This window comes from Lontra canadensis, unplaced genomic scaffold (assembly GCF_010015895.1).
Source record: "Lontra canadensis isolate GAN:19392208 unplaced genomic scaffold, GSC_riverotter_1.0 scaffold312, whole genome shotgun sequence".
Taxonomy (NCBI): Eukaryota; Metazoa; Chordata; class Mammalia; order Carnivora; family Mustelidae; genus Lontra; species Lontra canadensis.
The window spans coordinates 49,153-71,710 of NW_022631306.1; the positions used below are offsets into that span (position 1 = coordinate 49,153).

A 22,558-nucleotide genomic window follows, 5' to 3' on the forward strand; every position below is an offset into this window, starting at 1 on the left:
ACCCTGCAGCAGCTCTCCTAGTCCTATGGTGGATTCTAACCACTAGAGACTCGTGCCCCATGTTTGTCAGTGGGCCTGGTCGCCAGCCTCTACTTCCCACCTTCTGCACCATCTTGCGCTCACCCCAGTCTGTCCAGGGGCTCAGAGCTATGTCTGTTCTAGCTGAGCCCTGGTCCTGGTCTGTACAACCTCTGCCTGCCAGGGGACAGGTAAGGATGGCAGCCCTCTCTCTGCCTTCGCCCTGCCTACCACTCCCCACCTGACCCGGAGCCTGCCTCCGACCAAGGCAGTGACCTTGGCATTTACTTGGCATTCCACCAGTAAGCAACTTTCTCACATGGAGTCCCAGAATGTGGCCTGGCGGTAGGCCAAAAAGCAGGCAGGCTTGCCCACAGACACAGAAGGATGCTCTGCATCACTCATCATCAGGTAAATGCAAATCAAGACTGCAATGAGCTATCCCGTTACACCTGTCAGAATGGCACGTCTCAAACAGACAAAAACAGGTGCTGGTGAGGATGTGGAGAGAAGGGAGCCCTCGTGCCCTGCAGACGGGAGTGCAAACTGCTGTGGCCACTCTGGAACACAGTATGGAGGTTCCTTGGAAAAAAAATTAAAACTAGAAATACCATAGGATCTAGGAACTCCAGTATTGGGTACTTACCCAAAGAAAACAAAAACATTAATTGAAAAGACATATGCACCCCTATGTTTTTTGCAGCATTATTTACAATAGCCAAGATACGGGAGCAGCCCAAGTGTCCACCGGGAGAAAATGGATAAAGAGGATGTGATATACAATGTTCTTATTCAGCCATAAACAAGAATGAGATCTGACAATTTGCAACAGCACGGATGGACCTTGAGGGTATGATGCTAAGTGAGATAAGTCAGACAAAGACAAATGTCGTATGATTTCACTTCTATGTGGAATCGCAAAAACCAAACAGACCAATGAGAAAAGCATAAACAGATCGTAAATACAGAAAACTAGGAGTTGCCAGAGGGGCGGGGGGGGAGGGATGGGCAGCTAGGGGTGAAGGGGAGCGAGAGGTGCAGACTTCCGGTTCTGGGATGAACAGGTCCTGGGCATGAAGGGTACGGCACAGGGAACACAGTCAGTGGTACTGTAACAGGGTTGTGTGGGGACAGATGGCAGCTACACATGCGGTGAGCACAGCATACACAGAGCTGTCCAATCGCGATGTCATACACCTGAAACCAATGTCACGCTGTGTGTCAACTGTGCTTTGATTCAGAGAAAGGGTGGCGGCAGCCTTCTGGGCTCCGTGCTTCCTTGCTGCCAGCCTCAGAGAGTCACTAGCCCCCTGAGTCCTACTGTTGCTCCAGGCAATTCTCCCCTTAAGCCTCTTCATCTCCCATGGCTCCCTCTGTCCCGGACAAAGCCTCACCTCCACCTCCACACTGAAAAGGGAAGCCACTAAAGGGGACACAGGTCGTTTGAAACAAGGCACCATCTGCACTGTCCACCTCTCCTTTATCTCCAGCCAGTCCTCTCTCCTGTCTCCAGGAGGTGTGGCTTCTCTCCCTGGCCACGGCAATGCCACCATCTCTGCTCTGGACCCTTCCTCCCTCCAGCTGAGGGCTCTCCTCCTGGCTACCCTCTCTCGGGGCCGCCTCAGCCAGTCACGGCTTTCTCACAAGGCCCCTGTCCTTATCCCTCTATCTAGAGCCCAGATCTTTCTCGAAACCCAGACCTTTAAAACCAATTGTTTCCTCAGTATTTCCCCCTGGAAATGTCCCATAGGCACCTTAGGCTCATGAGAGATCCAACATGGAATTCACTGCCTCCCCACTAACGAGCAACCCCCTCCAGGACTCTGTATCAGAGCTTCTCCGACTTGAGGGGTGTCACAGATTTTTGGGCCCTGCTCCAGAGTTTCTGATTTGATAGGTTTGGGGGGGGGGGCAGAGATTTGCTTTTCTAAAGGTTCCCAGGACTGTGCTTCAAAAATGGCTAGGTCAGGGTTAGGTCACCAGCCCTAAGACAGAGGACCCCATTGGGTCCTCTGTCACCTGAACATTCTGTCAATGACCAAATCCTCCCCCTGGTTATCCCTCAACCCTGCCCACCTTCTCAGCATCTACCTCCTTGCACACCCGCTCTGCCGCAGCCCCTAAACCAGTTCCCTGCCTTCTCTTTCCATCTCTCCCAACGGCGTGCGTGCTCAGGGCACTTTCTGTCTCCCTCAGTGCTGGGCTCACAGCGCATCACACAGCATTCAACAAGTATTTGCTGAGGGAAGGAAGGAAGGAGGGAGGGAGGACAGGAGGGACATTTTCTCTCGTGACGTCCCACACAGTTGCCAGGGTAATCTTTCTAAAACACAGAAACACACATTTGATAACAACAAGCCCGTTTCAGAAGTCGAAGGGATGCCCTACTGCCCCCCACTGTCACAGTAGATAAAGCATGAACTTCCTATGTGACATTTGGGCCCTTCAGGCCCTGGCCCAGACTGCGTTTCCAGCCTCTTCTCCCCCACCCCGCTCCTCTTCCACACACCTGACATCTTGCTTCACTGACCACCTGCCTTTCCCCAAATGCGCCGTTCATTCCTATCCCTGCCTTTGCACCTGCTGTCCCCACTGCCTAGAACGCCTTCTGCTGTGGGCATGCTGTCATTTATCCTCAAAGGATGGCTCAGCTGTCCCTGCCGAGGTGAAGCCTTCTCAGTCCTCCTGGCATGGGTGTCACCCCATACCCTTCCTCCCTGTGCCCCCCAGAAAGCATTGTCACCCTGTTCCATGAAGGCAGGGCAAAAGTACAGTGGCTCACATTTACAGACCACTTCCTACATGCCAGGCACGCCTTTGCACAGATTACCTTGGTCCCTCCTTGGGTCAACCCTTTGAGGGATGTGCTATTACTGCTCCCCGTTACCCCATTTTACAGGAGTGGAAACTGAGGCTTAGAGAGGTTCAGGTAACTTGCCCAGGGGTCATCCCGCCAGGACGTGGGAGAGCTGGGCCTTGTCCACCACTGTGTGCCCAGGACCTAAACAATGACACGTGCCCGTGATCACTACTTGAACAAATGTCTTCTCGTAGGCAGTAGATTTCCTTCAACTCTGTGTTCCGAATCAGGCAGGTAACAGAGACTAAGAAATGTTTTTGGAAGAAATGAATGGATGGATGGGTGGGTGGGTGGGCACGTGGGTAAATGAGCGATGTAACTGCCTACTCACGGTAGTATGAACTTAAATTTAGCCCTAGAAGTGTCCTGATGCCACGTGGAGAAGGACTGAGGGAGAAGTGGGACAGAGTGACCAGGAAAGAGGGTGCGAGCTGATAACCAGTTCAGAGTTACTTGTCTTTGTTTGTGCAAAACCTACCTGTTAGGTAAGTCTAAACGCCATTCCCTTCCTAGGTGTCTATCGGGGGTTTGACAAGAGAAAGCATTTGAAAACAACTTTACACCGACTCAAGACAGATCCGGCCCCAGCCCCGGCCCCGGCCCCGGCCCCGGCGGCCAGTGTTCACAGTGGTCGGGATGAGGGTGCAGAGCGGTTGAGGGGCACAGTGAGGCTTCTGGGTTGGACCTGCCTCTACTACGTACTGGGTGTGTGACCTTAGGAAGTCACTTTACCTCCCTGCATTTCGGATTCTTCATCTGTAAAGGGTGCAGAAAAAAGAGAATCCCTTCCAGTTTTTGTAAGGACTCAGTGAGATCACCCACACACACTTTTTGGCGGCTTGCCTGGCGACACAGCCTGTGCCTAAAGCTATCTGGTCTATGTCATCATTAAAGGATGTGACATTACTGGACTCTCTTAAGAACCTGTGAACCAGGGGCGCCTGGGTGGTTCAGTTGGTTAAGCCTCTGCCTTTGGCTCAGGTCATGATCCTAGAGTCCTGGGATGGAGCCCCATGTTGGGTTCCCTGCTCCCTTGCCCTCTGCTGCCCAGCCCCCTGCTTGTGCTAGTGTGATCTCTCTCTCTCTCAAATAAATAAATAAAATCTTTAAAAAAAAAAAAAAAGAGCCTATGAAACAGGCAGAATGGGGATTACTCCCATTTTACAGATGAAGACATCTGAGGCCAAAGACCCTCCTTCATAGGTCAGGCAGCACATCGGTATCAGAACCAGAGCCTGAGGAGATGGTCCCCAAATCTTGATTTTCCAGTTTTAAGCTCCCTGCACGCCATCTACTGACCAAGGCAAGGAAGTGGCCCGAGACATGAGAAACTGCACAGCTGCCAGGGTCTGTCAGGGACTTTCAAGCTCAATCCTCACGCCTTGCCCATGATCACATAATCGAATGGTACCGCCCTCCCTCCCTCTACCCCTGCTGTGGCTGAGACGGTCCAGATAACTGAGACTCAGGGATCCCACCTCCCACGTCATTCAGTTTGGAAAACTGAGATCTGACTGGGTGTCCTGTGGTAACGATGGTGCCTCACAAGAAGAGGTCGACTCTGTGTCCTATGCCTCATGCGGGGAGGGCAGAGGAGGACCACCCCAGACAGCCAGTGACATGATGCTGTTATCTGGCTGCCCGAGGACAAGGAGGCTGGTCAGAGAGGGAAGACCCTTGGGTCCTACTTACCATGGTGGTCGATATGGTCTCTGTGGTGATGGAGGGAGTGGTTGTTATGGACTCCTTTCCCCCTGGGACAGTCCCATCAACCTGCTGGCCAGAGGAGTCATGAGAGAAAGAGAGGGTACACCGCCTCTGCCTGGAGCATCTGTTACCTGGGCAGGTGGCATTGCCAGCTACAGAGGGACAGGCTGTGTGAGCAAACAAGCGCTGGCGGGGAGACGGGCTTGTCCGCACACAGCCTGAATTACGGGGGGGTCCTCACATGCCCCCAGTTTGTTTGAATCATCTTATTTGGCAAAGGACAAATAATCCCAGATAATTTTGCAATCCCTAAGCAAACCTCAATTCCTGTGTTCCTTGACGTAGTGATTCCACAGCCGGGAGTTCATCCTTTGGATATCAACTCTGAAAATTTTGCCAAGAAGTGTGAACGAAGAAGTTCACTGAAACATTCATCCTTAACTGCCAAGGACAAAACAGCCGCAGGCCCATTGATGGGAGACTGCAGGGTAAGTCAGGACCCACTCCTAAGTGGGACTGAGTCTAAGGTGGGCCCACAGAGGGCAATGAGGAGTGATCTCCAAGAAAGTCATTAAGAAAAAAGGTCAGGTGTAAAAGAGGATCTCTTTTGTGTAAAATTCTACACTCTAGAGACATCAGTGTATACATTGGAATACATATACATCTTTTTTACTGGGAAGAATCGTAAGAAAAATTTCAGTTTGTTCTGTTTGAATTTCATAACTGTGAACACTTTGTCATTTTGTTTTGATGTCACTATGGATTACTGGGCTGTTGACTTTGGGGCCTTTTTAAGTTTTCTCTGTATTTTTCTACAGGAAAACAAAATAAAACACTGGTCACTAAAACAAAAGAGGCCACAGAGGAGGCATGCGGCTTGAGATCACATAGTTCGTCAGAACTCGAGCGTCTTGGCTGCTGCACCAGCTGCCACAGAGACCACTGTGCATGTTACAAACGGGGGAGAAGAACATTCTGGAAATGACACAATTGTACACATTGTGTTGGTTTACACCTTACTTATTTCTTGAGATGCAGACAAGTCTCTGCCCCCAGCACTGCAGCTCCTCTGGCCAGGAGGAACTCAGGGGGCATCTATCACACCTATAGTCTCAAGGTGCAAAGTTTAAAATCAAAACACTGCAAGAGAAACTTCGACACCTGTGTCTCTTTTGGACCACTCTGTCCAGGGTACCAAGTATGTTTCATCTTGCTAAGGCAAATGATTTTTTAAAATCTTTTTCTCAGTTTGTTCATTTTGCCAATCTGACATGGAAACCCCATGTGTAAAAAAAAATAATAATAATCCAGTGTGAGTCATTCTGACAACAGCTGGATTGGGATTGCTCCCTCTCTCCCCCCGAGCAGCCCCTGGGATACCTCAACAAACTTCTCTAACTCCTTCAAGCAATCTGAGAGCCACAGTCTAGTCCACTTGCTGCTAGCCCTTACAGCACTCCTAGGAGGACAGGGAGACATTATCATTCCCATTTCAGAGATGGGAAGTCAAGGCTGTAAGAGGTGTGTGTGGTCTGCCCAGGACAGGAGTTCATTCCACCGGCCAAACCCAGAGCTCACGGAGGACAGCAAAGCTCAGAAGAGCATCAAGGTGAACATGGAGGCGCTGGGGAAGCTGGGGTGGCAAGAGTCGGCCCGGGGGCTTGGCCTGGGTGAGGACCCCACCCCTAAATGTCCTGCGCTCAAGGTGCAGTGGAAGGCCCCGGTTACCTGGCTAGCGTCCATAGCGCTGACTCTGGTCTGCAGCACAGCCTCGGGCTCAATCTTCTTTCTGATGGCCAGGCTGCTGACAGTCATGGTTTCCGCTTTCACAGGCTGTAGGGAGAAGAGGGAGAAAGTTCCATAAGCCAAGCCTCTGCCCGACTCCCTGCTCACAGGCCGCTGTGGCGTCTCTCCCACCGCTGCAGCAGGCCAGGTCTCAGGAAGGGCCCAGGTCTCCGGAAGGGCACACAGGTCAGAGCGAAGAGGCACAGCGAGCCATCCCAGACAGCCAGCCCCAGGGGAGAGCCGGGGGCCACCAGCAGCACCCAGACGGGCCACTCATGACCTTGGCGCACATCCGCTCCTGGTGGCTAGAAGCTGGTTTTTAGGCTACCAGTAAAAGAACATCTACTAATCAATTAACGGGCTCTGTGCCAGGCCCCCCACTAAGAACTGTCCTTAGATACTTGCCACTGAATCCTGACAGACCTCAACAATTATGTTGCCCCGTCCCAGCTGCTTCCTTTGAACTGCTCTTGAAAGCGGGAGTCACATACCTGGGGGCCTAGGGGGGGCCAGGCAAGAGATGTAAAGGGGTGAATTGGGCTTATGGAGGATTGGGGTGAACAGGAGGACACATGTTCTCACCACTCAGGTTTGGCCAATGGCAGCCACGGCTTCTGAATGACTCAGATCATCTGATTCTTTTAATGATTAAAAACAAACCAATAAACAAAAAAACACCTATGGATTTTATATTCCACGTCCTAATTTTTCAATGAGGGTCAAAGAAAACATCTGTGCTAGCCAGATCTGGCCTGGGGCCAGAGGTTTTCAACCTCTCCTCCGGAAGTCTCTGGTTAAATGATCAGTTTCTTCAGACTCCCCCAGCAAGGTCAGTTCATGGGACCGTGAGCGTATGAGAGCTGAATGAATGAATGAAAAAGCCTGCCATCTGGTTGGGAGGGTGGTGAGAGGGATCCTATAGATGACTGTAACCGTGAGATCAAGGCATTCATCCCGTTAATTGTCTCTTAGTGCCTGGCACGTGCAGGCTTAGAGGAGCTGCCACCGGGGGGAGAGTGGGCCTGGCAGCCGCCGGCCTGACTACCTAGGAGGATGCCGGGAGCAGAAACATTGCAGAGCAAGGGGGCCGTGGACGGAGCCACACTTCTGCCCTGGGTGGTCAGGGAAGCATCTGCTAGATGTGAGAGCTGAACTTGGTCCTGAAGCATGACAAGTTTGCAAGGCAGAGAAGGGGAAGGAAAATTTCTCCCAGAGGGCGCAGCGTGGAGTGAACGCCCAGAGTTGAAGAGTTCGGATTTCAAAGCCTGGAACGGAGAGAGGAGGGTGTGGCGGGAGGTAGGTTGGGGCTGCAAGAGATGAGAGGGCAAAGGGATCATGGGACAAAGATCCTCTGAAGGAAGGACACAAAGCAGAGGGGCCCAGACACTGTCGATCTCGGTGTCCCCCTCAGTGATGACGTTTCCTCTTCTCTTGGAGCTTCTGCTGCTCCCCTGAGACCCCGGGGCCAGATGGGTTTAGACCGCTGCCCCTTCCCCCAGCAAGCCCAAGCCCCGGGGAGAGGAGCCGGGTCAGAATCAGGAAGAACCATTGACTTTCAGGCCAGGCTGCAGGCGAGTCCATAAGCACGTGCCTTCTGCAGGTGCCATGCAACACAGACAGGGAGAGGAGGCGGGTAAGACCAGACCGCCTACCATCACCTGACCTCGGGCAAGCGGGCAAGCGATGGGGTCACAGGGTTAAAATGCCAAGGAGTGCATGTTAGGGGTGAACCAAGATGGCAAACATGCGAGCACAGAACCATGCTTTCTGCGAGGGGCAGTCATGCAACACGAAACAGAGCTTCAGGCTGGCGGCTCGGTCTTCTCGCAGATGGCCCCGGGGCCCTCTGAACATGCAGTGCCCGCCGGGCCCAGGTATCCAGGATGCTCCACTGTACCTCAAACTGGGGCATATCTGGGGTGGCGCAGGCCCCTCGATCCGGGCTATCCTCGATGCCACCAGACTCGTCTTCCTGGCCGAGGCCCCCCTTGTTGAGATCCCTGGAGAACACCAGGCCCTCGGTCTCCGAGTCGCTTTTGTCACGGTCAAGCTCAGGCAGGCTGCGGGAGAAGTCTTCGAAGGCGCTGCCATGGTAGTCACCAATGACCGTGAAGTCAACCTCAGCCTCCAGGCTCGACGTGGAGCTGACTGTGATGCTGGAGCACTTGCGCTCAATAGCCAAGTGGTTGTCCTTCAGGAACACTGCGTCCCTCTCCTGGTCCTGGTCCTCGTCTCCCGTGTCACTCTCTGGGGCCCTGGGACGAGGTGGTTTGACCTTCTCCTCTGAGCCCTCCCTTAGCCCTGCTCTCTATGGCCAGATAAAAAGCAAAGGAACAGAGGTGTGGGGTGGGAGGAGAGAGAGAGAAAGCAAGATGGTGAATGACAGAAGAAATCGTGGGGCCTTTCAATGTCTCAAATAGAAGAGCAGGTCAGGAAATGAAAAACACTCCCAGGAAGGTTTCTTGACATGACAACAAGCTTGAAAAACCCACAAAGTTCTCAAGAGTGGGGAATGCTCCTTTCCGAGGGTCTCCCGCTGATGGCCAAAGCAAGTAGAAAGCAAACCTCCTGCCAGTTGGTTCTGGACAGGAAGCCCCATCCAAGGTCTGGATCTGGGAGCTTTTCAGAAGCGGCATCGTGTGCGAGGCAGGGATGGGAGCCTGGGCACAGGCCCATCCGTGCAGGTGGGCACCGAGAAACAGAAACCAAGGAGGGAGACCCAGGGATTTAGGGAAACCTGGGATGGGAAGGCAGGGAGGCTGGAGCCAAGAGCTTTGAGAAACAAAGAGGAAGCCAACATGGTTTGTCAATTCCACTGAGTCTCTGAGGGAGGGGGCGTATTGGCTATGGAGAGGAACAATATGGGTTAAGTCCTGGGAGCTGGGTGCTACAGCAGTTCAGCCCTGAGCTCCGGGTGGGCCGGCGGGCAGGGTGGAGGTTCTAGTCCCATCAGTGTAATTGACAACTGCAGGCCAAGGAAACGCTGGAGGGGAACCAGCAACTCTTGTCCCGCATACATACCTCTCAACTGGCCTGTCAGGGATTAAACACCACATGCACATTTTTGGCTGTTCCAGAACAGTCTTTTTAAAGCCCAATCTAACACCCACCAAATACATATACATGTATATATACATTTTTTTTTTAAGTAGTTGGCTTCAGGTTCTAGAGATTCAGTGCACTTAGAGATTCACTTGCTAGACTTAGCTTCCATTTTAGCCAGTTTCTGGAAGGTTGAGAGGTGTGAGGACACATTCCAGACAAGCGAGAGTTGAGCTGCCACAGACGGCATTGCCAGAGCAGGTGGGAGTCGAAGGCAGCGATGCACCCTGGCCAGGCGGAGAGGACCAGGTTCATCAGGGCACCTGGGGGGCTGCAGAGACCTGAGGGCCCGAGGGGCTGGCGAATCTCAGGTGCCCCCCTTTTCCAGGGGGGTTGGCTGCTAAGCTGGTGATGGGCTTCTCTTCCCTGACCGCATCTCCGGATTTGTTCTGGATTAGAGAAGATAGTTAGTCTTAAGCAGGCAGAAAGGAACTTGGCAGTGGGACCAAGAGGGAGCCAGCAGTGAAGGATGGAAACCTCTGGCCTGTCAGCTTCCCCAAGGTGGGAGAACCAGGGAAGGGAAAAGATGAAGGAAGATCGTTGGACAAGCCAAGCAAAACAGGTAGGAGCCCAGCAGGTGGGGGCAGCAAGGCAAAGCAAGTATGTAGTCGGCTGGCGGTGATGCCACCTTCTCCAGTGGGGGGGGTGTGACCCTCTGGGCACCAGGTCACACCAAAAGCCGAGGGCCTTTGTGGCTAAGCTAACAGTGGCCAAGCAGATGAACCCGTCATTCCGCCCGGGCTACCCTCAGGCCCGTGTCAGGAAGAGAACTCATAGGAATGGACAAGCAGCCTCTGATCGCAGTGATGACGAGGGGCCCCTGAAACATGCTTCTACAGAGCTACGGAGCATGCGGTCCGCTCCCCCACAGGGGAGGGGCAGCGGCGGGGGCGGGGGCTCACGTGGCCAGTGCCCACCGTGGTTTCCTCCAGCGCAGTTTCGCAGCCCGAATCGGGGGACACGAGCTCGAGGTCCGTGCATCCTTCCTGGGCCGATGTGGTAGCAATGCCCTCCCTGAAGTGGCTGGCAGCCAGCGGCGTCACTGAGGAATGGGTGGCCTTGGGGCCAGCGAAGTCCCCTGGGGGCTGAAGCTGGATGAAGCCCAGGTCCAGAAGCTTGTTCCGCTGTTGCTCTACCTGACCCACGGAGGCCTCTGAAGACAACTCGTTTATGAGGGCCCTTGTTTCACTCTGACTTGCTCTGCGAGTTTCAGCTCCATGGGTCTCAAAGATCCGAATTTTGTTGGCCACTGAGGTCTTGCTGATATCTTCCAGGGAGCCCTCCTGGCCCGCAGCCTGGAAAGAGGTTATCTCCTTTGGCTTCCCTGAAGGGAACACCAACCCCAGGGGAATAGTCCCCTCGGCTCGTTCAGAGACAACTCTGGGCTTTCTGCTGGCAACGGGAGGTGCCCGGCGCTCACCTCCGTCTGAGGTCATGAACGGTCCTCCTCGGTCCTTGGGTTCTGGGCTCTCTTTAAGAGGATGGGCATGTTTGAGAAACACAGGGGACTGTTCTCCAAAAGGATCTCCAAGCTGCAGAGGCTCCCTTGACCCATGAGGGGCTGGGCTTGGAGAAGTTTCCTCCAGAGCTGCCTGAACTTGAAAGGGACCAGGAGAGGCTGGGAGGGGAGCAAGCACTTCCATCTGAAGAAACGCTGAGGCCTTTCTGTCCTCCGTCGCAGGTTCTCCTGTTTGGATGTGGACCCGGCCCCGGTCTTGGGGCGGGAAGTTGCCTCTGCCTGGCTTGGCTGGCTTCCTGACATCATTAGGAGGGGTGGTCCGAGGAAGGGCACAGGCTGGGAGGTCTGGGCGCAGAGCCCCTGCGCTGTGAGGTGTGTGGTCCTTCCATCCTGCTGGGGGACTGTTCTCAGCCTTTTCCACCAAATCTCCACCGTTGGGGGCCTCTTCCTCCATGCCTAGGTTGGATGCTGAGTAGCTGAATTCTCCTTCCACCCCCCGCCCAGCTTCTTCCCAGTCCTCAGCACATGTCTGCCCTGGAGAAGGTCCCTTACCGAGCTGCTCAGCAAAGGCCTCCAGGCCACCTGGTCTTCTGCGGTTCCCAGGGGACCCTGCCCTTTCCTCTAAGGAAGGCTTGTGAGCTTCACCCTCTTGGTCCTTGTTCCTGCTGGAAGATGCAGCAGAGCCCTGTGGGCTTGAGGAATTCAGCGCAGAGCTCTCTGAGAGCTCCAGCCTGGTCTCATCAACGGGAAGGGGGACCAGGCACTCTTCCCTCTCCTCCAGAGGCGGAGGGAGGACTTGGTCTTCAGAATCTTTCTCTTCATAGTTCAGATAGAAGCTCCTCTCTGCAAAGGAAGGTTCGTTTTCATCACTCGAGTCAGCTCTGGCTTCCGACTGGGTGGGGTCCAGCAGAAATGACTGGAGTCCTCCGTTGTCGGAGGCAGGAGAAGGGACATCGGCCTCTGCTGACCTGGTCCCTGAGGCAGTGGGTCTTCCCCAAGTCTGGAACTCCTCCAGCTCCTTCCTCAGCTCTGTCTGGCCCTCCAGCTGACCACCTGAGATCCAGCGCTTCTTGATGGTGGCCTCCCCAGTGCCCACCCTCAACTGGGAGCCCTCCAAGAGGTTTTCTGCCAGGGCAGAGCCTGCGGCCAGAGAAGCCCCTCCTGGGCCTTTCCTGACCCAGGGGCCTTCCTCCCACACTGACTCAAAGTCTTCAGGGCTTGCAATCATTCTTCCTTGTTGCTGGGTCTTTGCTCTTCTAACTCCCACCATTTCTTCTGTGGCCACTTCGACTTTGAACTTGTCCACCAGGATGTCTACTTTGGAGAGTCTGCCATCAGCAAGGATATCTGCGAGGCCTGCCTTACTTTCTTCCTGCTGCGTGGTGGTCACTTTTAGGAGACTGAGTTCTTCTGGCCTAGTGTACTCTCTTTCTATAAATACCCAATGCTCTGAACCCTGTGTTTCAATTGGAGCAAGAAGAGTTAACATGAAATGTCAGGCACCTGAAGAACAGGTCCCTTTTTTCCTCTGCAAGAAGGACCAAAAGGTCAACATGTCCCCAGAACTGGCTGGGGGAGAGAAAGGCATGACAATGCCAGTCAGCCTCATCAAGGCTCCCCTTCCCATCAAGGCACCCAGCAAATTATTTACAGACTCCCCTCAACCACTACCCCAACTTGGTAAGATGGGACGGGGGTCTCACGCCCTCCCCATGTTAATCATGGGACAATGGGAATCCATGGATGGGCCCGGACTCTTCCTCTTCCTCTTCCTCTCTTAATAATAAAACTGCCACTATCCGAGGTGAAAGTATCTTACAACACTTGGAATCTTTGAACATTAGAGCAAAAACAACTCCTAAGACATCCTCTAGTCCAAGTTCCTCATTGTGCAAATGGGGCAACTGGGGCTTGGAGAAGGTCACTGACTTCCCCAAAGTCGAGTTAGTTCATGGCAGAGTCAGGAAAAGAGTGCCTGGGATCCTTGCTGACTTATCTCACGATCTAAGAATATGGATCCCAAACGCAGTCTCATGTCAAGAGGGGAAGCCCTGAATTAAGTTCCACGAGCCACAGCCTGAAACCTGACTTCTCTTCAAGAGTTTCTGGGAAGGAAAGATATTAGAATGAAAAATGTCAAATGTTCAGCTGAAGAGGTCAATGCCAGTCACCACAGTGGCTTGAACAGCTTAAGTTCTGTGGGCTTCATTCCCAAAGAGAGGAATACCAAGGCCTATTCTTGGAGAATTGTGACAAAATCCATGGGAAAAGTAGGAAAGGGCTGAGCAGAAGACATCACGGAAGGAAAAGTTCTGAAGACCCAAGTGTCATCACTGGTCAAAAGCACCAACAAGAACGTAGCGCTGTCAGCCTGTCGACAAAGCAGCCCTTTGTCTCTCCCAGAGCCCTTTAAACAGCACTGCAGGGGGAACAACAGACTTCAGAAGTGCTTAAAAAAATTTAAAAAAAAGCCAGAAAGCCATTGGTATTCTAATCTTGCAGCCACAGAATACTGTCTTCACATAAAACTTCAATGGAAGTCCAATACGTAAGCCAGAGACAGGCTGCCATGTTGGAAGCTGGAGGCCTCGGCTGCCCCCGTGCCAAGGTACCACCCTCCTTTGAAATCCTTGCTCTGACTCTGGCCCCTTGTGGCACAGATATGGAAACTGAGGCCTAGGAAAGGCAAGCACCGTGTCCAAGGCCAGAGAGTGAGCTGGGGGCAAAGGCAGGTCTAGAATCCAGTCTGAGTCCAAGTTCTGGGAAGTGCATCCCTGGTGAGATGTGCCAGAGGGACACCTCCACCGGAGGGGAGAGATGTGAATACCTGCGCTCTGACACCGATTATGACTTGGAGAGGCGTCTGTCAGATCCCATAAGATGTGAAGGATTGGGAAGGTTCAGGGAGCACTATAAACTCTCTTACCTCCACTCCCTCAATCCATGTTAGCAAAATCTCTATGGTTTTCAGGGAATCAAACCTCACTGAAAGAATCCTGCCAACAGGCAAGAGAGATAAGAGGAAAGAGGAAAGCCCAGGCATAGGTTTTCTGGTATTTTACTTCAGGCTGCTAAGCCTCAGGACAACACCATTGAGCCCTCCCAGAGAGAAGTGCCTCGAGAGCCTGTAGAAGCCACGTCTCTTTTCTCTTCTACTGGCGAAGCAGGGGCCCTCAGAGGCTCCCGTCTCCACTTGTCCTGATGTCAGGAGTCTGGCAATGATGGCCAAAGATGGTCAAGGAGACCCCTTCTGGAATATGCTTGCCCCAAGTCTAACTAAAAACTAGTAGCTTAGAAGGTAGGCTGAGTGGGGTGGGAACTAGTCCAGTATAGAAAGAAAGACTCCACAGGAAGAAAAAAGGAAACATGTACTTCTATTTAGTTAATTTGTGCCAGACAATGCCAGCCCTTTGTCTAAGGTGATTAAATGTAATCCAAATGGCAACCTGTGAAGCAGGTACTATTGTCCTTATTTCCAAAGGGGAAACTGAGGTTCGCAGAGCAATCACCATTGCACAGATCACAGAGTGTGCGGTAAGGGAAGAAGATGCTCTGCTTTTAACAAGTGAAAATCCTGAAGAGAAAAGAAGACTGAACAAAAGAGAGAAAACCTCCACTGGCACCAAGGCCCTGGCGGGGGGGCTGCACCTGCCCCTGGGGCTGGCTGGTCTGAAAGCCGTCCTGACCCCCTTTCCAGGATGGGAGATGGGATGATATCTGCTAGCCCTGCTTCAGTCCCCTGAGCCCGAGGACCTTCACAACCTGCGCAGAGCGCCCCCTGCCATCAGCAGGAGGTACTGCAGCAAGGAGAGAAAGCTGGAGGAGGACGCAGACCAGTTCTGTCCACACGCGAGCCTCCAAAAGCAGAAAGTCTCCAGCCAGCCGATTCTGCGGATTCTGGACTATTCAGTCACCACCTGGGGCTCTGGGTCACATTCTGGGCCCTGTTCTTTACAGAAGACACCCCGAAGAGGGGAGGCAGGACAAGGAGCCCTCTAGAAACCACACCCTGGGAAAAGCATCTTTTGAAGAAAGCAATGTTCAGGGGGAGGGGAGGTGCTGAATTCTGGAGGAGGATGCCAGGCGGGAGGATGCCCGGCGGATCTCTGGGCAGCAGCGGGCACAGCGAGGCCCACGGACAGGTACTTCAGAAGGGCAGATTTTAATTCAATATGAAAACTTCCCAGTAGGGACTGAAGCCAAATTGGTTCCTTGTGAAGAACCACAAGAGCGCCCTCTGTGGGAGGCGCTGGAAGGACAATTTGCAGGGATGCGGAAGAAGGGCGCTTGTTGCCTCCTAACGCTGCCCCTCCCCACCACAATGAGTCTGCGCAACTGTCCTTTGCTCTAGGAGCATCTCTGTGCTCTGGGGTCTCACTATTTCCCTAACCCTGGGAGGCTACTGACTCCTGTCCAACTCATCTCAAGAGAGAGGGCTGATGGTTGATTTTTACATTGAGGAAAAATTGAGTAGACCTGTGATTTCTGTCTTACCACTTATGTCACTGACTCATGTCTCTTTTATGGTTTTGGCACATTTTCAGCAGCTAGAAAATTTTTCCATGGGAATTAAAAAAGGGAGATGCCCTCATACATACTATGCATAACACGGAGGTTCAGATCTCAGGGAGAAAGAAGTTCCACCCAGATGGTCTGTCAGCACTGTCTAATCATGACAGCCCCTGAGCTGTCGGCACAGAGGGAGATGCAGCCCTCCATCCCTGGGCCTAGATTCTAGGCCTAGCAGGACACAGCAAGGCCCAAGAGCCCTCTTCTGGCTGCTGTCCAGGGTGCAGAAGTAATGCCTTCCTCGTTAGAACGCTGGCCTGACCAGCATCTCTTCAACCCCAAGGAAGCTCCTTAGAGCAAGATGCCCAGTTTTGCCTGCCTGTCAAGAGGAGTTTGGAGAAGACAAAGGTGAAGGATGAATGAAGGACCGTTCCCTACAGAGCCACTGTTAGACCTCACCCAGGCATCTAAACAGAGAAAAGACCCCAGGGGAAAAGGCATTTAGGTGCGATGACCCCTGATCTCAAGCTTAGATGTTAGAACCTGCCTCTAAAGTCAGGAGGGCCCAAGAGAAGATCATTCCAGCCTCCCCTTTGAAGCCAGAGCCAGACTCATAATGTCCTGTCTTTCTAGAATATGATCTCAGTTCTGATTCCTGAGAAACAATGGATGAGGGAGGGGCCGGCCCTTTATGGATCCCTGGCATGGGGACAGTCATTTGTCACAGCATGGGGATACAAGGGCTACCCATTGCTCGACCTGCATGGCAGAGCCTGGTCCACCCCCCCTTCACCCCAGAGAAGGGGATCTCTTTGAGACCATTAGGGTCGCTGTGTGTGGGTGGGGAAGTGCTGACAGTAACCTCAGGAGACGCTGCGAGGCTTTTCTGAGTGAACACTTCCCAGCCTGTGGCCGTCCCAGGCTCAGGTGCCAAGTCCTGTGGAGAGGTGTCCTGGGTCCTCCGGGACTGCAGGGGAGGCCCGAGGCCAGAGGGAAGGGAAGAGGGAGGAAGGGAAGGAGAGACAGAGAAAGGAAGAAAGGGAGAGAGGAACAGGAGAGACACACACACAGAGCCCGTAAATAGCCCAGCTTTGTAAATCCCACACCCTTGGAGTTTGTGGCTTAGGTCAGAAAGAAGCCAGTGGGACAAGAGAGAGAAGAGTTGCCCCTTGTGGCCCCTTAAGGGAGGGAGGCCCACGGTCAGCTGCCAGCCAGCACCGTGCAGACCCTTCTCTCCCTGCCCTTGCTCAAGAGGGCGCAGAAACACACCACTTTCGTTCAAGAGGCTCTCAATCAGGAGGCCGAGGAGCCATACCATTCAGACTCTGATTCCAAGTCTGCCCTGGGTATTTTTGGTTTAGGCAATGGTTCAATCCTGCAATTGGGCTCTTAGCCCCTCAAAAAGGCATCTTTGAAATGAAAACCCGGGTTTGGCAAATGGGAACTTTCCTGGAAAGTTTGGAGTCCTGGGCACCTGGGTGGATCAGTTGGTTAGGCGTCTGCCTTCAGTTCAGGTCATGATCCTGGGGCCCTAGGATTGAGCCCCACGTTGGGCTCCCGACTCAGCAGGGTGTCTGTTTCTCCCTCTGCCCTTCCCCCTGCTCATGCATTCTTGCTCTCGCTCTCAAATAAGTAAAATCTTTAAAACAACAACAAAAAATTTCGGAGTCCTTATTTTGATTTAAGTTCCTACTGTTTTCCCCTTGGCTCAGATGAGGCCCAACAATGTAAGAGAAAGCCACTAGTACCTCTGATGACACATCCCCGCAGGAGAGCCCCCTTCTAGCCCAATCGGGGATTCCAGTCACCATCAGCAATGCCCCATGACTGTACAGCACTTTCTGGTTTATAAAGTGCTTTTATACCCATCATTTCACTCAGCCTCCCCAGCAATCCTATGCAATGGCAATTCTGGTCTCCCTTTAGACAGGCTGACTAGCAGCGAGGCTCAGAGAGGTAATATCACTCATCTAAGAAGCCAGTCCAGTCTTTGTCTACAGCTTCTCCCCATCTCCCAAATCTTCAAGGGCCTCTAAATGCCAGTGGGGCCCGTAACCAGTCAAATGGCCCATAGCTCCAAGGTGAGCTCCTGAACCAGAATTCTTTCCAGCAGTGGACTATACCTCTTGAGGGTAACAGTGAGGGGCAAGTGTTGAAACAGACCCCACCTTTGAATAAGACCCATCTTCTAGCAGTTCCAGCTATGACCAGCAGGTGGGGCACACTCCCAAGCCAGGCTCCTCGGGGGCACCGGAAGCGTCCCAGCCCAGCTCCCCAGGGCTCATCCTGCCCTTCTCTACAGGAGTCCCACCGTTTCAAAAGCCTCTGCATCCCTCCTCAGCCCCAACCAGGCCACTCTGGTTAAGACTCCCAAGGCAGGAGGAGTGGGGCCCGTACCCAAGAGGAGAGGACCGGCCCCCATGGCCCAGTCCAGAGTGCCAGGGGTGACCCCAGAGGCCCTCAACAGAAGCAGGTTGGCCCTCCTTCCTGCACTGGACTTAAAGACTCTCAAAGAATCCCTGGTGATTTTGTGAATCACCAGCCAGTGAAACTAACACAGCAGCCTCCCCCGGTGAGGCCCTGTTATCCGGCATCAATCAAATGTTCACTTATTAGATCAGGACGGCATCACCAAATTTCAAAGCATTCCGAGGGCAGTACGTACACAGTTGACTCTATCCTGGTCTTCCCATGATTTGGTCTTGCTCCCAGCAGCTGTGATGTAACAGCAAATACAATGGCCAGGATACAAGGAAAGCAGGTTTTGGCCCCTCTTCTACCAGCTGACCCTGAACAAGTATATTCCCATTCTGGGCCTCAGTGCCCCATCTGTAAAGTGATGAGCTCAAACCAAGTAGGTTCTGAGGGTCCTTCCAACTTTAAAAGGTGTTCTGGGGGGGCATAGGGATGGCTCAGTCGGTTGAGCATCTGACTCATGATTTTGGCTCAGGTCATGATCTCAAGATTGTGGGATCAAGCTCCGTGTCAAGCTCCCTGCTCAGCGTGGAGTCTGTTTGTCCCTCTCCCTTTGCTCCTGCCCTCACTCATGTTCTCTCTCTCTCTATTTAATAAATAAATAAATAAAATCTTTACAAAAGAAAAGAGTGGTTTGGATTTGAAATAACCCTTCTTTGTGAGTCCCAGGACTCTCAAAATGAACCATTAAACCCCTGTTGAGCATCTAGGCCCTCTACCAGCTCCTCTGTGTTTGATCTCCCTGGGTCCTCACAACATTCCCACAAGGTCAGTACTTCTATTATCTCTGCCTAATGGACGCTCAGAGAAATTCAGTAATAAGCTCAGAGTCACCCAGCTAGCAGGAATCAGCGCCAGAATTCAAACCCAGGTGGTGAAAGTCTAGATCAGTTGGGTTTGAGACAAGTAAGCAGCAGTGCTAGAGAGAAAACACCGAAGTATAAATGGGGGTAAATACTTGCCAAGATTTAGCACTGCTAAAAATAATAGCTTGGAATTATAAATACAGGAATTCTCATGATCCTATCTTTATCTCTTTTGCATTTGAGAAAACACCCCATGCTTTCCACTCCGAAAGGCAGGTGGGTGTGGGATCCTTTTCTGAAGCAAGAGGTGCAGGTCTGATTTTCTTGGAGGATCTGTTCTCCTCTAGTGGGCTCTGAGGATTCTTCCAGCAGGGAACCACCCCCTCTCACACACACATATCCCACCATCTGTGTTTTCACAACAGGCACTAAAGGATCTGGTTACTGGATACAACAGCTGGGATTCCCAAAGTTTAGGGTGCACGAGAATCGTCTGGGGGCATTTGTTCAAAATGCTGATCCCAGGGCTCTAGCTCCAAATATTCTGATTCTGTTGGTCAGACTTGGGGCCTGTCTAATCAACAGAACCTGCTTTTCTAGCCCTCCACCCCACCCCACCCCATCATCCCCTCATGCAGCAACTGGGGGAGGCATACAGGTGGGAGGAGGAGTGTAAGCTGGAGTACAGAGCAACCTTCCCGACCCTCTTTACCTGAAGCCCTTGTTGAGGGGTTCAGGGTGAGACCTACCTCGTTGACTTTCTCAGGGGTGCCCTTGGGGGAGGGGGAGGCGGGCGAGGAGGGCAGCCTGCGCTCCCGCTCCCAGTCTCGGTCCCGGTGGACCAGCTTGCTGTTGGGCTCCTTCAGGGTCCGTTTGAGCTCGTTGATGCTGGCCTGGTGCTTGAGCAAGACATCCTCTGGCTTGTCTAGGAACTAGGGGTGGATGGAGAGGGCAGTGTGTGTTAGAGGAACAGCTCTGAGCAGGGGATGGTAAGCGTGGCCATCGCTGCCCTACATCAGCTAAGTGATTCCCGTCCGTGAGTCCTTCTCACCCTCACTGCACCCCAGGAGCCAAGCAGTGCAGAGATGATTAAGCCCCAACAGGTGCTCAAAGCACTTAAGGTTAGACAGAGGAACGAGAAGCAATTAGGATTAAGAAGAGGAGGTTTCCGGGCAAGCATCACCTTTTCTTTCCCCCTTGCCTAGCTTCCGGCCTCAGAACCCCCAAGGTAACCCAAATCCCCTAAAATCAGCTGAGTCCCCTCTGGTGCTGTGTATCCCATCTCAACTGGGCATGGAGGTGACTTCCTTCTGGTTACAACCAAGGCACAGGGAGAACTGGCCCACCCTGTTCGCTGGGCTGCTGTGGCCCACTCCCTGACTTCCAGGATCCCCAGTCTAGGCCCCTGTCAGCCCGAGAGGTGAGCTTCTCAGATACTCCTAAAGCCAGGGATCCCCAGAAAAATGAGCCCTGCTCCCACACAGCAGCCAGGAAAAGACGGTTTTCAGCACCATCTATGGTGAGCTACTACCTTTCCTAATCACCCAGGGTCCTGTGGACACCTTGTGATACCAACTCCTCATGGGGAAACAGAGTGAGCTGTGGCCAGAGGCAGGGGTGCCGCAGGGCATTTAGGAGGGCAGGAGAAATGGAGACCTGGAAGGAGAGAGGTAAATCCCAGAGCTGAGCCCGGGATAGCGGGAGTCAGGGGCACGTCCCCCATTAAACTGCCAAGTCCGAGCTCAAGCCAATGCAGCAGGACAGAGTGACCCCCTCCAGGTCAGGTGAGGAGCAGCCTGCTTCTGCGGGCTGTTGGCTCAAGCGCCTTTATCTGCAAGGCTGTTGGGGTCCCAGCAACTCAACTCAGGACAAGAAGTGGACCATCTCCGCTTGTTATAAAGTCAAATCGGCAGACTCGAAGAAGTGCCCAGAAGACAAGCTTGCTCTTGGAAAGGCTGAAATCTTCCCCTGGCTTATCTCTGGCACCCGCAGATCCACCATGAACGTGTGAGTTACCTCGGGGAGGAGACTGATGCCACCGAAGCCTTGCTTTCCCTCCAGACACCTGTCTGTACTTCTCATGTCCCCTCCTGAGCAGGACGACCTTACAACAAGGTTGGAGAAGTCGGACGGAACAAGTTTGCACAAGGGGGTAGGTTTGAGCTGTAACGGACCCAAGATATGGCTTATGACCTTCTAGCCTGACCCTGTCACGCGGCCTCTGGGCACTCGCAGTGTTCTCGGAGGTGAGAGAGAGCAGTGGAACCCTGGGATCCTTGATTAGGGTTAAGGGCTTTGGGGAAACCTAGTCCAAATGCCTTGCTGTGCAGATGGGGGGCTGGGGCCCAAGGGGGCTCACCCACGACCCTCAAAGGGTCAGGCTGAAACCCAGCTCACGTGACACCAAGGCCAAGCCCTTAGGTCCCAGCCCTTGGTCTTTTCCCTCAGGTCCAAGAGACCAGCGTCTCTGGCAGCGAAGGTGCAGAGAAAGAGCTGGGGACTGTGCGAAAGGGAAGAAGTTGTTAATACTGAGAAGTAAGCGGAGAGAAGCCACCAGGAAGAGGAGGAAGAGGCGAGGGAGGAGGAAAGAAGAGGCTCTCCCTGCTGGAGCAGCAGGCCCCACCCAGAAAGGAGGGACAGCTGGAGCTTGAGAAGAGGCAGAAGCATTCGGAGCTTCCTCCCTGCCCCCCACCCAGCACGCCCACTCCCACATCGGTTGCCAGGAGATACAAAAAGAAGCTTGGGGTGAGGTCAGGGAGGACACAGATGAGTGGAGGCATGACCAAACGGTGACGTGGGGAAGAGATGAGTGAGTCTAAGGAAGGGTTTGGGGGGGCAGGGGAGATGAGACCAATAAAAGCACGGAATGGCCTGGAAGAGCTGATGGACACTGGTGGGATGGGAAGGAAGCATGGGGTGGTGAGAAGAGGCAGAGTGGGAAGCTGGTTAGAGGGAGGGAGGGGGAAGAGGGCAGGGGAACCAGCTGGCCAGGGGGTGGGGTCTGAGGGGGAGCTATGTAGATGTGGGTGGGGAGAGTCAGGGTGGTTGGGGAGGGGGGCAGGGGAAGGGAGGGGCCTTGGGGAGAAGGAGCAGAGGCAAAGCTGAAGCTGAGATGGTGCAGAATATGGGCCTGGGATGGACTATGGGATGGTGACAAATGAGCTAGGGATGTGAATGGCTGGGTAAGTGGTGACAGGTCCCATGCAGTACCTCCTGCTTGTGTCTCGGCGTGGTTTCCTGCTCCAGCTAGCGAGATGCGGGAGGAGGAGAAGGAACCAGCAAGGTCAGTAGAACAAATGGATTAGAGGCACCGCGCTGGCCCGGTACGGTGCAGCAGGTAGCCCATAGGGCTCTCTCCCAGGGAGCAGAGGCCAGGGAAGCTGGTGACCACCCGTAGGGCAGTGAGGTAGACAGAAAGGGCAGGGTGGGAGGCAGGGAGAGAGCCCATGGAGGTGAAGAAGGGGGCTGGGGGACCGTGGGCAAAGCGGACAGTCACACTCAGTAGAGGGGACATGAGGGCTCTGGGTACTCATGCCTCCACTGTCAGCCTGTGTGTTCAGGAGCCTGTGCTCCAAGCGGCAACTGCCCGATGGGAACATGCTACACCTGTATGTGCCCCCGCCCGTGTGTGTGCCCACTGCGTGCACATCTGGGTACATGACCCCTCCTGTAAGAGGGGTCTACAACTGTGAGCAAATGCATGCTAGTGAAACCACGTGTCCCCACGTGAGTGTGTGTACAGGTATGTGGGGAATGCATGAGGCAGCAGGAGGGGACACACCTGAACCTCATCCTTGTGAGGGCCCACAGGGACACCCGGGCATGCTCTGGGGAGGA

The 22,558-nt window shown here is 53.4% G+C and overlaps 1 protein-coding gene across 17 annotated transcripts in view; it reads right to left on the reverse strand.

Annotated features, from left to right (window-relative positions):
• The window catches only part of LOC116862730 (band 4.1-like protein 1), a 119,317-nt gene that overhangs the window by 11,098 nt on the left and 85,661 nt on the right, over positions 1-22,558 (reverse strand). For 4 of the 17 annotated variants that reach the window (XM_032850108.1, XM_032850104.1, XM_032850101.1 and 1 more), the window contains 8 exons: positions 21,932-21,967; positions 19,471-19,653; positions 16,303-16,407; positions 10,375-12,387; positions 9,754-9,861; positions 8,268-8,678; positions 6,314-6,418; positions 4,571-4,654 (listed from right to left, as the gene is read on the reverse strand). In XM_032850108.1, the coding sequence (XP_032705999.1) occupies positions 4,571-4,654; positions 6,314-6,418; positions 8,268-8,678; positions 9,754-9,861; positions 10,375-12,387; positions 16,303-16,407; positions 19,471-19,653; positions 21,932-21,967 (3,045 nt within the window). The remainder of the gene's footprint in view (positions 1-4,570; positions 4,655-6,313; positions 6,419-8,267; positions 8,679-9,753; positions 9,862-10,374; positions 12,388-16,302; positions 16,408-19,470; positions 19,654-21,931; positions 21,968-22,558) is intronic. The other 13 variants (XM_032850110.1, XM_032850105.1, XM_032850103.1 and 10 more) reach the window with 11 other exon arrangements.